Source organism: Rhinolophus sinicus, linkage group LG10 (genome assembly GCF_036562045.2).
Source record: "Rhinolophus sinicus isolate RSC01 linkage group LG10, ASM3656204v1, whole genome shotgun sequence".
In the NCBI taxonomy this organism is placed as follows: Eukaryota; Metazoa; Chordata; class Mammalia; order Chiroptera; family Rhinolophidae; genus Rhinolophus; species Rhinolophus sinicus.
The window spans coordinates 10,963,840-10,981,442 of NC_133759.1; the positions used below are offsets into that span (position 1 = coordinate 10,963,840).

Here is a 17,603-nt window from a genome sequence, read left to right on the forward strand (position 1 = left end):
GATGCATGAAGCAACTAGAAGGGAATTCGAACTTGAAATAAAAACAAAAACAACCAATTATTCAAACTGGGTCTTAGTTTTCTGCCTTTAAAACAACGGTTCTAACCATTTTATGGTAGAGTCCTGTAACAGTCAGATTGCACTTGATACTCAGAAACCATCCTTACAGGGTCACTCAAGACTACATGGCTGAGAAGCCCGTCCATGGGCCCCGGTAAAGACCCCTTCAGTGACATGAGAGCCATGGGTCTCAAGGCTACTGTATCGTGTGATCCTTAAGGAAGAGTTTGGCTATGAGAGATGGGCCCGGAGATCAAGAGTGCCCCCTTGAGGGTTCACCCATGGTCCAATCTGTCCTGGACTGGCCACCCAAACACCTCCCCAAGGTAAGAACCTAACGCTTACCCATCCAGGTGCGGAGCAGGTTTTGTGGTACTGTGTGATAAACATCAACATGAAGAAGACGGCCAAAACCAGGTGTTCAGGTGAACAGAGTGGGTTTAAAGCACAGCATGTGAAGAACAAAAAGGTAAAGATAAAAAGACAGAGGAAAAAGTTAAACATGATATACATCTCAACTTAACAAACCTTAAGAACAGCAATACTATCCATTTTACTGATTAAAAACCCTCAAGATTATAATGAATTACAAAATCGTATCTATTTCTCCAATATGAAGACTATATGTATACATATAAACTAGGCTTGAAACATCGACATTAAAATTCAAGTTACTCTCAAATCCAAAAAAACCACCAGAAACTCAAAATTTATCAAGATAATTAAAACAGAATAAAAAGTATCTATCATTTGCCCTACAGAAAGAAAAGTTAAATAGATGAGTGCTTCTATTTGTCTACATGCTGCCGAAGCGAGCATGGGTTCTTTTATTACTCCTCACACTGAGTCAGTCTGCATCCTTTGGGCAGGCAGACGAGAGGTTAAGACCTCAGGAATCCTGTTTCCAGAACTTCCTGGCCCTCTTCCTTCACCTAAGGTGAATCTCTGCCACTCACAGCAACTCTGAAAATGCAATAGGAAGCCAACCCTTCAATCTGCCAACACTTCTGACAGCAAAGTAAATAATGGTAGATAACACTATAGACATTTCAAGTTTCCATGGCCCAGAGAACACCCAACCAGCCTCTTTCACAGTCACAAACTGGCAGACAGTCACTCTTGGGAAGCCTATGGGGTACATTTGGTTAAGATATTTTGAACCCAAGCTGGTTTTCCCATAGCATTTTCCCAAATCTTCACACTTGTGAATTGCAGTGGAAAAAAAGGCAAAAGCAGATATAACTAGACTCAGAAGTATACACCACAAACATCTTAGTTTATAAGAATGAGAAATAGATTTGAGAGAAAGCTCACTGGATATCAGGCCAAGTTAAAGCAGTTAATTGTATTAGAAGCTCCCATATCAATTTTTACATTCATTTTTAAGGCAAATCTAAGACACGTAAGTACACAAAATACAATTTAACCTTCATAATGCTAAAAATCATTACTCTACAAAGAAGTGTTACACTTATACTTACATTAAGAAAATTCAATTTTGTAAGATCCACCACATAATTAATTTTTAAAAATTAAAATGTCAACTTAAGAAGTTCCAGAATATTAAAGGAAATCTTGAGTTTTAACACCACTAGTCTCAAATATTCCTTAGAAGACTGAGAAGTGGTAATTCAAGCCAATGTAATAGTAAAAATGAATAAGAACAGACAGTAAAAAGAAAGAAGAAAAAAGAAAATCTAGCAAACTGGTGAGGCACTAATGCTTAAATTATTCAACTAGTATCCAGAAACTATCTTGGACAATAACTTTAGGGTAGAAATGTGCTTTCCACAATAAAACTTTACCAAAGCACACTAAAGATGGAAAGAAATCAGTCCATACGCTAGACAGTAATTCCACTGTATGAAAGATGTAAAGAGAGAAAAAATTTAAATGTTCCACAATGTAAGGGATCAATCTTAAATATGTAGCAGTGAAAACAATGGATAGTTTATTGATTAAATGTATTCATCTTCCTTCCTTGATCCTTTCACAACTCTCAGTCTTCTGGTATTAGGGGAAAGCCTACATACAGATTTTTCTAACACACACAGAGCCCAATTCAATTTGCCACCTTGGCTAACAGGAGTGCTGTAAAAACCATCTTGTGGCAACCGTTGGAGCAAATGGTAAGATTAAAACTTTCTAGCTAATTGCAGTGATGTAGCTACACACTACTTGAGACTCAACTGGAGGATAGAACAGCTACCTCTATGACAGATTCCTGTTTTGTTTTTAATTCAAATGAAAATTGAAGACAAATGAACTTGGTCCTTTATTGAGACAGTAAAGAAAACAACTGAAGACAGCAACAATTCTTTCAAGGACAAATCTCAGCTGGCCCACGGTGCCTAAACTGGTATAAATAATTAGTCCAGTAATCATAGCTGCAATTCAGAATGCAAAAATACAAATGTATACCTTAACTGGGTTAGACAATATATTAAGAATACTGAAAGGATCTTAACCAAAAAAATCCCTCTGGAGTTCTCAGGATTTCTACGTTCCAGGAGTAGAAATCACATGGTAAAGCCAGCTTACTGGCACTGGGCTGACACGAGACATGGACAAACAGAGGATGTTGCCAAATGGGGTTACAAAAAGGCAGGGGGACATTCAGTTCTACAAAAATGGACAGAGACCTCATCCCAACAACTCTTAACTACATTGATCTTTTAAAACTATACAGTTGTCAACACCCCTGCAGTGGTGACATATGCTCAGTAAATTAAGACCTTAAGAAGGCCACAGGCTATAATGAATATGTCGATGCTTACGAAAACACACCTGAAGGAGAAACAACCACACAGAACATTTCAAATTATAAAAGCTTTCAATATTTTCACATTTCCATTTTCTCCTGTCACTTACACACTGATTTTCCAGGTTCTCCCAACCCTTGGGTTTATTTTAAACATATACGTGCAAGGGTTCATTTAAACCTTGTAAATCCCAGAAATTGAAAAGTGTCACTGTTACTCGGTACGTTTTTATACCATTATCAAAGAAGCTTTGGCCTTATACAGAAATTAATAGTTCTGTATTGAAATGAGATCTAAAACCATTATATACAATACAACACTCCCACCCGGAAGATGTGTGGAAACTTGGTAGAAATAAGCCACTGAAATTAAAACATACTTCCCAGGATTAACCATGAACAATAAAACACACTTGTTTTACATACATGTATTGCTGCCATTCAGATCAAGCAGAGTTTTTTTTTCTTAAAATTGTTCAATGCACATAACAATAGGATTAAAGAGATAAAGGCAAAGAAAGAAAAAGAGAGAGCCTTAGAGTAATGAGACATTACCTTTGGAGCGCACGGTGTAACACTCTTTCTGTAAATTTTACACAAAAATGGCAAGAAATAAATTGTAATACACTTTTAAGACAAGACTGAATCTATGTTTTAATATCAATATAACTTTGAAATTAAATATTTTCAAGTTTTATGCAAAGCAAGAAAGCTTTTCAAAATGGAGGGCTCTAAATTTTCTTTCACATAAGTACGTATGTAGAGATGAATTATGCTTAAGCAAAGCGTTGTGGTTGAAGCTGGAGTCTGCACAGATCCTTAACACTGTAATACCAGAGTGTGAGTAACAGCTATTAACAAAACAGGACATTTCACTTCACAAATCCTAGAAACTAGCTAAGTCAACTAACATCTTTCTCAAAAAGAGAATAATGTATCCTGACTACACACATGAGCATAAAACCTGAATGGCCACGAGCAGTTAACACCAGTGGAAAGCAAAGATTTCATTGGAAAGAACTGAGTTAAGAGAATTCAAAACAAACAAAGTTTCAGGGAACTTTTAATTAATTCACTGCAAGTAGTTAAAGAACCTTTCATGCTTCTATGTTGGAAACCTTTCTTCAGTCACGCATCATAACAGACCACCATCGGAAGGTAATGAGCAAATGGCTGACTATAGTTACTGTTCAATGCTCTTGTATATACACTTTGAAGTTGTTAATCACTGAAAATAATAATAATAAAATAATAAAGCAGCGTAACGAGAATTTTAATAACCTTCTCAAAACAGAAAAAAGGAAGAGAGATGAAGGCATCAATCTTGATGATATGCTGTCAATCTTGGCCACAGCACTTCCTTTTCCTGTCTATTCTCTGATTTTCCCCATTATATAATTTTTTTCAAAGAATATACACTGTCTGACCAATTTTAACTCTATTACTTTAAACAAATCTACTACTACTCAGACCAAAAACCTTATTATATACAGTGGACAAATTATTTATAGGGGTTTTGGACATATTAAATATTGAAATACTTAAAAACAAGCTTTAATTTCTTATAGTTGCATTGATACTGAATTACTGTAAAAAAAAACATAATGTTTCAAATAATGTGGCATTTTCGATGAATGTGAAAAAAGAGTGACTGGCTGTAAAGTCGTATGGGAGAAGGAAACACAGAGAACCTATTTCTGTCTAACATAGCCTTCAACATGCAATTGTTTTCCTTCCATGCCTGAAACTATCACACCATCATGGAAGAGGCACCAAACTGTACAGAGAGACAAAGCTTCTGCAAGAACAAAAGAAACTAACCAAGCCACGTTCCAGTGCTCTACGTGTGTGTTCCACGTCACCAACAGAAGAGCTTTCAAAACTTCCGGGCTGATGCTAACATAATACACACCAGTACATGTCACATAAACACTCAGTAGTATTAAGACTGAATGTTACGGATGACACTTGATATTCAGAGAACTTGGTTTATGGCTAAGTTTCATGAACATCTTTGTTCATGGAAAATCTTGAAATTAACATATGAAGGTATTACCCCAAAAAATGGAAGGAGAAAGCTAGAACTTCTTGGGTTATTAACACTTACTAGTATTTTTCTCACACTAATTCATGAGTATATACAGGGAAAAGGCATTTCTACCCCAAACTACTTTTGCTACCCAACATGTCGACACAGCTTTATAACCCCCTTAAAACCAAACCACCCACTACTCTGAAATGATCAGCGTTTCTCTCCCACTCAGGTAAGTAGCCTCTTGGAAAGTCTGATTCTTAAACAACAGAACACATTCTTTTGTTTTCCTCCCATACTCCTATTTATGACTTAGAATATAACAAACACTTTTTGTTTAAAGTCAAGTTTGACTTTCCTGTGTTATCTTGGGTTTTCTTATCTTTTTATAATTATCATGACCACTGACAGTGGCCAATCACAGAGCCAGCTCTCCAGAGCTTGGGAGGTCTTTCTACTTACTCCACGGCTGTGATACAAGGGCTGCACAGACTAAGGGAAACTGCCACACACTGTGTTCTCACAGCAGCGGATAGACAGACTGCTGCTCCTGTCCTGATTTAGGCAAGATGAGCCCAAAGCGTCTTTGCAGCACCTTTCACACTGATGAAAATCAGACAATTACAACTATTTCCTTTTGGCAAGACAATGTTTCCATATAAATCATTCCGCATGTTCAGAAACTTAGGATCAACCTACAAAACTTTCTTATTTGTGTGTCTACATTTTCACAACAAAATATGTACCTTATCTTAGAAACTGGGGTGGATACTTTATAAATAGAAAAGGAAACACAGAAATAACCCAAGGTACATAGTAAACAAAACTAGAACCAATGCTTCCTGATGTCTAGGTTAGTGCTTTAAACCAGGAGAATAGTTAATATAAAACTATAAACCACCTACCTAATCTTTTTCATAACTACTTTATGCAATATCTTCTTTATCTTTTCTATGTATACAAAGACAATGGAAATTAGGGCCAAGATTACTAGACAGTTATTACTAACAGCCAAAGGAAAAGAAAAATGTTTTCCTGTGGTGTCATTTTATTTTCCAGTAATGCTTGATGCTTCTAATACCTAACTAAAATAAAATCAGAGCAGAGTGGTCAATAGATGACGTAGCTTACAGTATGCATCATTCTCTTTCTATCAATTTCTTCTAGATTATGAATAAAATGTCTATAACCTGTACTTGATACGTTTTTTTCCTTTTTATTTAACATGATATATAGAATGAAAAGGGTTGACTAGATGATCTCAATCCTTTCCACTCTATGACTTTTTAATTCTAAAGCTTTTATTGTGGTTTCTTTCTAGTCTTTGGCTTAAACCATGAATAACAAAAAGAACAAAATGACTAAATACTGACTTAACTTGGTTACTATCTTGGTCTCAGGCCTTTGAATTCCTTCAAAAAAACCTTAATATGAGCCATTATTTCCTCAGTGATTCATAGGGATAGTGCTATATATCACTTCTTTCATGTTTCTTGAGCAGTACTATTCCAAAAAGAAATCAGTTTTCTTCTATTTAGGCCCCCCCTAACAAATCATTATAACTAATATAGTAGATATAAGCAGTTATTGCAAAAATTTCAAATAGCTTCATAGAAGAAACCCTGCTTTTCATCACCTACGCAAAATCATGTATAATAAAAATGATGTATGCACAGGAAGGGAGGCTCTAAACGTATCAGTAATGAAGACAATAGTCATTGCACAAAGCACAAGAATCCTTGAGGAACGTTTTGAAAATACCCACACTAACAGCACCAAATTTACTCCTTAGGAATTGCAAAGTAACAGATTTAGAACATAAACTACAAATACAATTTGCAAGGATACATTAAAAGTCCTCATTAAGCCTATAAAACAGGAACTATAAAGGCAGCTATCCATTCTTATACAATCCTTTCTTTTTCAGATTGCAGAACTGCTGCTCACTGAGGTGCCACAGGGTTGAGGGAAGAGGTTACAAGGCAGGGGAGCCACCAGATAGCTCTGTGACCACCAACCCTCGAAACCTCAACTTCTAGATCTATCACCTGCGATCACGTACACAACTTGAAGGCAGTACATTATACTTTTTTACTACTTACGACTCCAAACGGATTTGGGCTTGTAAGACATGGATTTTCAAACATTTTTCTTTTATGGGAAAAACCACCTCCATTTTACCTATCCTTTCTATAAAAGCAAGGAAATGTTTTGTTTAAAAAAGTGAACGTTTGATTTTTACACTGCAACCCACGGGGAACTGGAACTGTGAGTGAGTATTGAAAAAGTACAGTCATAAAACCTTCTCAAAAAAAAAAAAAAAAAAAGAAAAGAGATAAGGATTTCCTTGGTGCAAAAACACTCTGTTACTTCCCAAATTACTTTTAACTGGAAACTCATTTCCAGAAGTAAATTTCAAACTAAAAGTAGAAAATTTTCTTTCAATCACAGGTTCACAGTGATACTAATGCCATCTATAGTTAATTATGAAAACAAGATTTAAAATTTTAATCTTAATTTACTGATGTTAAAATTTTGATTTGGCATTCCTTATCAAAAACAGCAGTCTGTTGTAAAATTAAGCAACGGCCTTAATTTTGTTTTAATAGTAAACATTCTTAAGAAAGACTTAAGCAAGTACTAAGTGACACAGAAACAAGACACTAAGTTTTCTGAAGGAGGAATCTCATATACTGTATTTTAATTAATGTATGTAGGTACACCAGTTTTAACTCTAACATTTTATAAACAAGCTGATCGGTAAGCAACAAAAAGAAGCAGCTGCTGCTACCTGATAAATCAAATTTTACATGTACTAGTATAAAACAAGGAAATCTAAAAGAAACTTTAGAGCCCTCAGATGGTAGCTTCTTGACCAATGAATCATTAGTTTATCATGTTCAGTTCAGATAAGCTTAAAAATGGAAATGGGAAAACTCAAACAAAGAGTAAACAGCTTCTATATTTAATTACCATATAAGAAGCTTTTCAAAATATTCCCCACTACTTTTTTTGGCCCTGAAGAAGGTTAAGAACAGAAAATACTCTATAAAGAAGTATAGTCACTAATACTTTCTGGGATCAAAACAAGCTATAGGAATAACTGTTTAAGGTCTTCCTTTTTCTCCTGTACAACTCCAAGCATTATCATCTTCTACCAGCTTTCCATTTTTAGGACATTCTTTGGAGCAGAATGCCCCTTATCTGAACTTTATCAGATCATGTTGGACATCTATTTTTCAGACAAATTTAAAATGTCAGATTTATTGTATATGAACTCCTTTAAAGACAGGGAAGCGCCATTCATACTCATCCATTCAGAAAGATGACCAAAAACATTTTTTTTCTGATAAACCATAAATAAAATACTTCTCCAATATACATGGCACAACTGTAGAGATTTACTTCCAATCTAAAGCCTTAAACTTCATGCTAGACAATTATCTTTCATATTTTATATCATGGGATTATAATATAGGTTTTAGAGTAGCTGTAGACAAGAATATAATTAAAAGTATGCCACAGGTGTTTCAGATGAGAAATAAGTAAAGTTTTGGTTGTGCATGCACATACATATAAAGGCATTTATTTTTTAAAAAGCAAATTTAGCATTCTTAAGTTTCCTGAGTGATAATCTCATAAATTTTGATGGAAATGACAGCAACATTGGGTTAATTCAATTATGCACAGAGAGATATCTCATATAGTTTGAGGTTTTTACTGGCTCGACAGCAAATCACATATTTCTATATAGTATCAGGAAATAATGGTCTCTCTCTCAAATTGGCTCAAGAGCAACAGTAAGAAAAAGCAACCATACAATGGTTTATTCAAACCAACTGCTTTCCATGCCAAAGGCACAGCTAATCCTAGTGTAGGTACAACTTTTAAATGTTTATCAATAACTTATGTTCCAATCCAGCTTTGGTAAACTGAGCCCCAAATTGGTTAAAAATCAAAGCCAATTCTTTTTTGTAAGATGACAACATATTTTAAAAATAACGTACATCTTCAAGTTACGTCTTTTAAGTACCATTCTTTAAATCCAGAATATATACTAAACACTGAGGTGGTTGCTAGAGCTTATCAGTCACTGTAACATTAGAAATTAAAAATACAACCCAAGTTGACAGAATTCTAGCATTAAACTTGGTTTAACTATACCATCTTTCTCATGAACAGCGCTTCTCTGTTTAAGAAAAGCTCATCTCTGAATTATGCCTACTCACATGAAAAACTGGGAACCATTGGTATGTTTCCCTCGATTTGCCATTGACAAAAGGAACGCTCTGTCATGTTTGAGAATAAAGTTTTCATCTGTTTGAAGAAAACACAAATTCGTCAGTCTCCAAGTACAAGTCACTTTTAAGGTGTAACGTTCACAGAAATAAATAGAAAGCATAGGATGAAATTCCTCTTCTGGTCAGTACAGAAACTTGACTGAGTATTTAGAAAAAACATTTTAACTAACCAAATAACAAAAGAATAAAAAGACCAAAACAATACTACTTAAAGCCTTGAGGAAAAGAACATATATTTAATACTTTATACAAACAGCCTTAGAACAGTCACTTTTAGTAGTAACATACTTTAGCTAAATAATATTTAAACTATAACTTTCAGGGAAAACCAGTAAGGAAATTTTAGAAAAATCTTTAGTAAAGCTCATTTCCTCCAAATTTCCAATTATCCTGCCTAATGTACTATACATGGGAGAAACTTAATAATCCTCTTATGTGCTTCATTTCTATATGGCAAATTTACTTAGCTGAACTGAAGCTAGACTATGAGAGCAAAAAACCAAAAAATTACATAAATTAAGTTGTAGGGACATGACTAAATTAAGTATATGGATTCCTTCTAATCAATAGGATCACAATATTATCTAAGAAAGAACTTAAAAGGCAAAATACAATTTTAAGATACACAAGTATCTGCCAAAGGGAACCACCACAGTAGAGTGGCCTGCTAGCATTAGTTCCAAAGCTACACGCTAATAGAAGCAGCTAAAGAGCTGTTTCTTACTAGTTCAAAGGAAAAACTCTGTCATAAAGATCACTTAGAGGTTATTTTAATTCCAGCAAAAATATCTTGAGAATTTAAATCTCCTTTTAACATTCATACAAACAAATCTTTCTTTAGAACAAACAGAAACATAGAAAACTTTAAAAAAAGATTACCTTGGGAACAGGCTTCTGAAAAAGAGTAGTAATCCATTTTTCCCCAAAAGAAATATAAAAGACTATTATAACACTGCAGCTATCATGGCATTAAAACCTAGTAATGTTGGATCCCATTATAAATCTCTGCAACTGACTTTTCTAAGGCTTTTTGGGGCAAGTGCAATAGTTAGATTTATGCAAATACTACTACTGTAGGAATAATACACAATCATATAGTCTAGTATACAAAAGAAAACATACAAACCTTGGAGAGAGGAAGAAATACCAACTTTTATTCAAAGAAATTGCTTGGTTTAGGGAAAAAAAACAAAACACAACCAGATTCTTTTCCCTGATGCGGAACTAATAACCCACCAGGAAAAGAAAAAAGATACAGATGCATGTATGAAACAGTATACAAAATTTTCCAAGTCTTCAAGCAATATTGAAATCCAGCCACAACCTGACCCAGACTGTCCATAAATTTATTAGGAAGGGTGCAAGGGAACAGAATTGGAGTTTGTGTTACTGAGCTTCGTTCTCTTACCTTTTCATTTTGCAAAAGACCACATTCTCTATAAACAAAAGAATATGTTGACAGTTTTAGGCAGGAAGATAGGAGTTTTCATGTATATAGTTGCCTAACCTCCATGCTGAAAGTCTTGTTTAACCATAACGTTAGCCTTAATTAATCTTGTCAATTAAAAGTTATATATTACAATATAATTTATCCCCAAGTTCATGCAAATAAAGTATTTTCATGCAGCATTAGTTTCATGCAAAAAGTGAACTATAAGTAAACCTCTTCTCATTAAAAGTACATGATCAAACTTGCTTTAAACATCAGAACTGAAACAAGAGACCATAATATATTAAGGCTTACCTTTAAAATATCCACCATATATTGATTCTCCACCTTTTCCATTACCTGCAAATAATGAGCTACATTAAACTACAATGCAAATTTAAAAATACACTAATACATATAAATTATTTATGGTTTCAATTTGCTGAAGGAGGTAACACTTTGTAATTAATTGTTGCAGATAAATCAAAATTCTAACAATCCTCAATTAACCTCATCTTTAAAATATAAGTACAACCCTATTACAATAAATACTACTAAAATAATTATCTCCACAACCCATATATTTCAAACAGTAAATCATTCCAATAAAATTCTAGAAGAATAAAACCAATCAAACAGTATTTTGGCATTGTCATAAGGTAATTCACCAAGTAATTATAATATTATCACAATTGCATAAAAACAAAATAAAAATGTCTTAGTATTTTGTTTTCATACATTCTAGGTCTACAACATTCATTCATCCAACAAATATTCACTGACCACCTAATATTTGCATCATACTGCAAGTGATACAATATTTACAATTAACATTAGAAACTGGTAGATGGAGTTATTAGGAGCATAACTTTTAGCTTTACCTTCACTGAAGTCCCCACCCTGAATCATAAAGTTTTTAACAACACGATGGAATGTAGAACCTTTATAACATAACTTCTTCCCAGTTGTTTTCCCAAGGCCTTTCTCCCCTGGAAAAAAAAAAGAAGTTTAGCTACAAAACATCCTTCCATGGAAAGTATCATCCAATTAATCCTTTGTGTCAAATCCCTCCTGTGTGTTGGGCACTGTAAGAGATACAAGTATAGTGTGACAACACACACACACACTTCAAAATAATAATACAAAACAGCATATAAATGTTAAATTGTGTGGTACAGACTCTACATGCTACAGGAGAAAAGATTAGAAATGGTTATCACTCCAATAAAAGAATGTAATTAGGGAATTGGTGCAAAGATTGTTATGCGTGTGTGTATCCAAATATGGATTTTAAAATTTAATTTACTATTTCTATTTTGAAAGTAACATTACAGATGACTTTTCCTCCCCATTTTTCTTTTTTTTTAGAAACATAAATCCAATCATATATAACAAAGAATAACTTCATTATGTTTTGCCTATCTTCTAATCCTAAATTTCTTGTGAAATCTGGAGAGCTAAATGTGTTCAGAGTACTGAAATTTGTAAAATTCTACCAAAACAAGAGTTTTAAAAATGTATACAGAAGATTTAATTACCTACGGTACTTTACTTTTCATTTTTGAGAACATTTCTTTCTTCTCTCTTTCCTTTAAGAATTGCTTTCCTGATTTCATATGGATAAAAATATCTTTTATTTGCTAAACTCATTTCACAGTCCATTAGTTTTTAGGAAAATATCTACTCTGTTAAGCAAGGTAAAACTGTAAGCCATGACTTATCGTTAGAAATAATTTAATAATTCATTTACCTGAGCATAGGCAAAGGAAGTTTTTGCATGTTTTTGGACATATGTCTGAGAAGAGCTGAAACATAATGCGACCAACTGAAACAAAACACATGAGGAAAAAAGGTAAGCAAGTTGATTAAATATACCACGTTTTATATGAGAGAAATGAAATTAATAGAATTAACAAACTGGAAAATCTATTTTTGTAATTCATTTAAAGTTTTTAAGAGATTGAACAGGAAAGTATTTAACTGGGTGATATGAACTAACAAGAACTCCACCATAGTACATTTGTTAGGGTTAGAATTCACATGCAACCAAAGTGGTTTCAGCCTGAAAAATGCAGGATTTTAAGTATCTTTTAAATGGGCTTATATTATTAGGTCCCTTTTAGTACAGTCCCCTACCTGACTAGCGATATTCTTTAAAAATACTCTTGATAATAGTTGTCCAATCTATGCTTGGACCTGTCTAGTAATGAGAGCACGTTGTTAAGTCATTCTGGCCAGTACTATTAGAAGAAAGTTCTTCTGTTCTCTATATTCAGCTTTCTACCTTTACGTAAGAACTGTTTAGAGACAATTTCTGGAAATGCCACTCACAACTATTCTATTTCCTGAGAAAGCAGAAAAGGGAATAGGTTATGGTTCCTTAAAAACAAAAACACCCTTACAATAAACAGGAAATGAGAAGAAGCCAATCTGTAAATTCCATTGAACTGTGCCATCCATTAGTTGAACTAAGTCCTCCATCAACTTTTTGGTCTCAGGATTCCTTCAAACTCTTCAAAATTACTATACTTTTAAAATGTGGGTTATATTTATTGCTATTTATGTTATAAACTAAAACCCAGGCATTTTTAAAACACAAGAATACACAAACACATGTTCCATTAGCTGTCAGAGTGGTGACATCATTACACATTGTCTTCTGAGTGGACAAATTCTGCTGATGCCTCTTGGGAAACTAATGCTGCTTCTGAATGAATGATAAGATCTCAGGAATATTGGTCACTCAGCACTTCTTACACTTTAGTGGGATTTAATAATCTTTTAGAATCAGTCATTACTATCTGATTTTTATATATACTAATATTTCTTCCGAAGAATTGCAGCTATGCTAATAAATACACTGCTCTATAAGGGTAAGACTAAAATGTGAAGCTGGTTAGCATAAGCCATTCGCATGGTGTTTTTAAGGTAAAAAATACGTGGCTAAGGACAAAAACAACACAGAGCAGGAATGGCTTCTGACCTTAATCCCAGCATACCAACAGCATTCAGATCCTTAAAATAACAGACGAGGAACAATACTGAGATGAATCAGGTACTATCACACATTTAAACGCTGGTTACAGTCAGGAAAAGCCAAGACACGCCCATGTCAGGGTGTAATCCTGATTTGGCCAGTAGGTGGCAGGAAGAAAATCAGCAAGTACCCAGAATCTGGATAAAATCAAACATCACCTTTCAATAATGTTACTGTTCCCTGTGCTGGAATTGCGGGTGCCATGGTGAGAAAGGAGACATATATTGTGGACATAAAAGATATATCCACAATTGTAAAAATGAGCACTGGCTGGAAAAAATATTGCAGGAGACAATACACTATAGAAAGCAAAGAATATCACATACACAATTACAAGTAAGGGATAGGATAAGAACAAAGCACAAAGGTAGGAACAGACATACTGGGGAGGCAGAGAGCAAAATCTAAGAGGAAATTAACGGATTGAGCATTTCAACAAAATCAGGCCATTTACGCAAACATTATTTACTAATATCCTCCCCTTGAATCAGGTTGCCCAACAATATATAAGCCACAGTGCCCTTTTGGGGAGCTCATATCTTAGCTGGGAATGACAGCTACAAACTGCTACACAATGCCAAGGGCTATCAGTGGTACGAATGAAGCGCACTTATGTCCAACCTGGGCCTGACTGATGTGTGTGAGGGCAGGAGAATAGGAACCAAGTCTGTTTGACTCAGCACTCTATCCCCACTGATTTGTACAGTGTCTGATACAGAATAAGTGCTCAATAAATATTTGAATAATAATAATTAAAAACACTTGAAACAAAATTATTCAAAGATAGACATTAACAAAATATAAATGAGTACCTAAATATACAGATCAAAGGTATTTATATTACCAGCAAAAATCATTACAAATGGAAAACATCAAGACATATTACAGCTTAATAAAATCTATTTATTTTCAAAGATATGAAGGAAAAGAATCTTTCTAGCATCCAGGCAATAGAATTATGTCATCCACAAAGAAAAAGAAATCACAGTATAAATAAAAAACAAAAAGGGGTATAGTTGGTAAGAGAAGGTACATTTCCTCATATTTCATAGGAGGAGGAGTCAACAGACTAATACTTAAATGTAATCATCAGTAGAACTAAAAATATATTAAATGTCTTTCAAGTGACTGTGGTGGAGCCACCCACGTAAAAAGGTACAAAACAAAGGAAGTGGTAAGAAAACATAAATAAGATAGAAGACCAAAACAGCTCTATAATTATTTAGGCACACAAAACCTTTACATAACATGTCAGTCAACATCCAGCTAAAGGTATCCTGCAGATAGTACTAGTAAAAATTAAAAAGAGAATGTATTGTCTCATGTAGTTTGTTGACAGGGATATTGGTGCAGATTCCAAGAACTGTTAAGAACCAGGATGTTGGGGAATAACGTCAGATCTCAGAGCTGCCACGTCTCACAAGGCAAAGTGTCGAATGCCACCACTTCTTTGTCCCAATTGATACATACAGTCCTAAATATTTTCATTAATGAATCAGACCAAAGATAAATCAATCACTCAACTCAGGGAGATAAAAATAAAAAAACTAAGAAAAATGTAAAGATTTTAATAAAAGTAAAAGCAAAATTTAATGAATTAAAAAAGCAGAAAGATATTAGACTTGATAAGTAAATCCCAAAGCTGACTCTTTTAAGGGGAAAATAAAATAAAAGAGGAATACCAAAATTTAGAAAAAAGAATTGTAAGAAAATATGGATTACAACTCCATGCTGATACAGACTGAAAAACAGATCCAAGAAAGAAACTAAAGTGCTGTTAAGTAACTATCCAAAAGAGTGCTGTTAAATAATTCTTCAGATATGGGTAAATTACTTCTAATCTTCAAGTAACATTGAAGTGTAATGTCATCTCAGCAGCTTCAGAGCACAGCAAAAGATGAAAAGCTTAAGTTTTATGAAGCAAATTAAATTGAAGGCCTGAGAAAAGTGATATAAAACAAATTTTAAAAACCCATATATCAATCTCATTTTTAAAAGGACACTATTAAATATTAGAAGTCTGTTAATATTAATTTATTGAAATGAAGGAAAAACTATAAACATCCTGTGATGGAAACCAAAATGAGCGTTTGATGAAATTCCACATTTGTGCATTAACATAAACAGAAACATTCTCACACACCCTTCAAACCAGCAGCCAGCATCATGTTTATAGTGGAACACTAGTATAGCATTCATCCCATGAAAAAGAAATAATCAAAAGTGCTTGTTAGCATCACTATTGTTTAATGTTGTTCTAGAAATTCTAGCCAATGCAGTAGACAAGAGAATATGAGAGGTATGTACATCAATTAAAAAAAACCAATTTGTCAATTTTTAAAGACATAACTGCACACCTAGAAAACCTAAAAAAGAACCAACTGAAATATTAACGGAGACATTAAAATTGTTGATATTTATCGTATGATCAACAAGAACTGTAGAAAAAATAATAAAACTCATATTCTCAACAGCAACAAAAAACATTCTAGCTACTTAGCCAAAAAGAGTGTGGGACCTAAAAAAACAAAACTACAAAACTCTGAGAGGCCTAAAGACAATGGGAACAAAAGGAGAGACATACCTTGTTCTTAGACAGGAAGATTCAACATTGCAAATGTGTCAAATTTTCCCTAAAGTAACCTGTATTTATTGCAAGCCCCAAAGCCCTAACGAGATTTCTAGAGGAACTTGACAAAATGAATCTAAAAGTCATCAGAATGAAGATGCAATCCACCCCCTACCCTGCAAACTCTATTTTGAAATTTTTTAATCTATAAAGATGTTTTGCTATATTAACTTCATGGTTCCCTCTCTACACAGGCAATTCTTTTCTGGAACAAACTGGAAGTTAAAGGCATTGTGATGCACAATCATTTCAGACTCCTAAAAAAGGATATGTGCCTACTTAACCCCTATCACTATCACACCCAAGAAACACAATGATGATTAACAATACAGTCTAATATTAGGTTGGTGCAAAAGTAATTGCGGTTTAAAAGGTTAAAAACAATTGCAAAAACCACAATTACTTTTGCACCAACCTAATACTTAGTCCATATTCAAATTTACCCGACTGCCTCCACAATGCCTATGAATCTAACCAAGGATATGTATTAATTTGTTTGTCATGCCTTGGTGTCTTTTAATAGAAAACAGTCCCTATCTCTCTCCCTTTTTTTCACATCCTATCAGGACGCATACGTCAGCTTGACCCATTATTATGATGGGTCAAGTGATGCTCAAGTACAGGATTAGCCAGATCTCTCCGCTGTAAAGGAGCTTCCCTCATTTTTAAATTAATAACCTGTGGATGAGCCTTTGAAACTATGTGCATATCATGTTCTATAACAACCTTTTACCCAAAGGTTTGGCCATTGATGATCCTTTCCTGACCCAACTATTATACTGAGAGTTGCAAAATGATTCTTCTAATTCCATCATCTCTTCTGTATTTATCCAGCTTGAATTTTTCTGTTAAGAACTCCACCCACCCACCTCAGGTCAAGACTGATGAAACAAGGCAATGATGGTCCGCCCTCATCTGCTGACTCTCAGGAGGCTGAGAGAGAAAAGTAAAACTTGGGTTTTATTTCAGTCACTGTTAGGCTTTAGATCTGCAAACAATACTACCATATATTCTAACTAATATACTTTCATTCAATATAGAGCCACTAAAAGTGATTATATAAAGCTTAATTTATTGAAGTGGAAAAAGGTCCAGAATATGCTGTCTAATAGAAAAAGACAAGTCACAATACAGCATGCAGCATGGTAATGTTTTTTAAAAATGTGTATGTACATAGAATTCAGATTAGATATTCAGAAAAGGTTAGTTATGAATATCTCTGCATGGCAGGACTTCAAGGCAGATTTACTTTTTAAAAAACATGATTGGAATTTTTATAATGATCATGTACTATTTTTACTAACAGAGAAAAACAATGAAGCCCTTTTCAGCTTAAAATGAGCCAAACAGATGC

At 34.1% G+C, this 17,603-nt stretch overlaps 1 protein-coding gene across 11 annotated transcripts in view; it reads right to left on the reverse strand.

Moving 5' to 3' along the window:
* Positions 1–17,603, reverse strand: part of NKTR (natural killer cell triggering receptor) — a 47,993-nt gene that overhangs the window by 19,922 nt on the left and 10,468 nt on the right. For 4 of the 11 annotated variants that reach the window (XM_019727530.2, XM_019727531.2, XM_019727536.2 and 1 more), the window contains exons 3-7: positions 12,334–12,408; positions 11,465–11,572; positions 10,899–10,943; positions 9,083–9,170; positions 406–435 (exon numbers count right to left, since the gene is read on the reverse strand). In XM_019727530.2, the coding sequence (XP_019583089.2) occupies positions 406–435; positions 9,083–9,170; positions 10,899–10,943; positions 11,465–11,572; positions 12,334–12,408 (346 nt within the window). The other 7 variants (XM_074312551.1, XM_074312550.1, XM_019727538.2 and 4 more) reach the window with 7 other exon arrangements.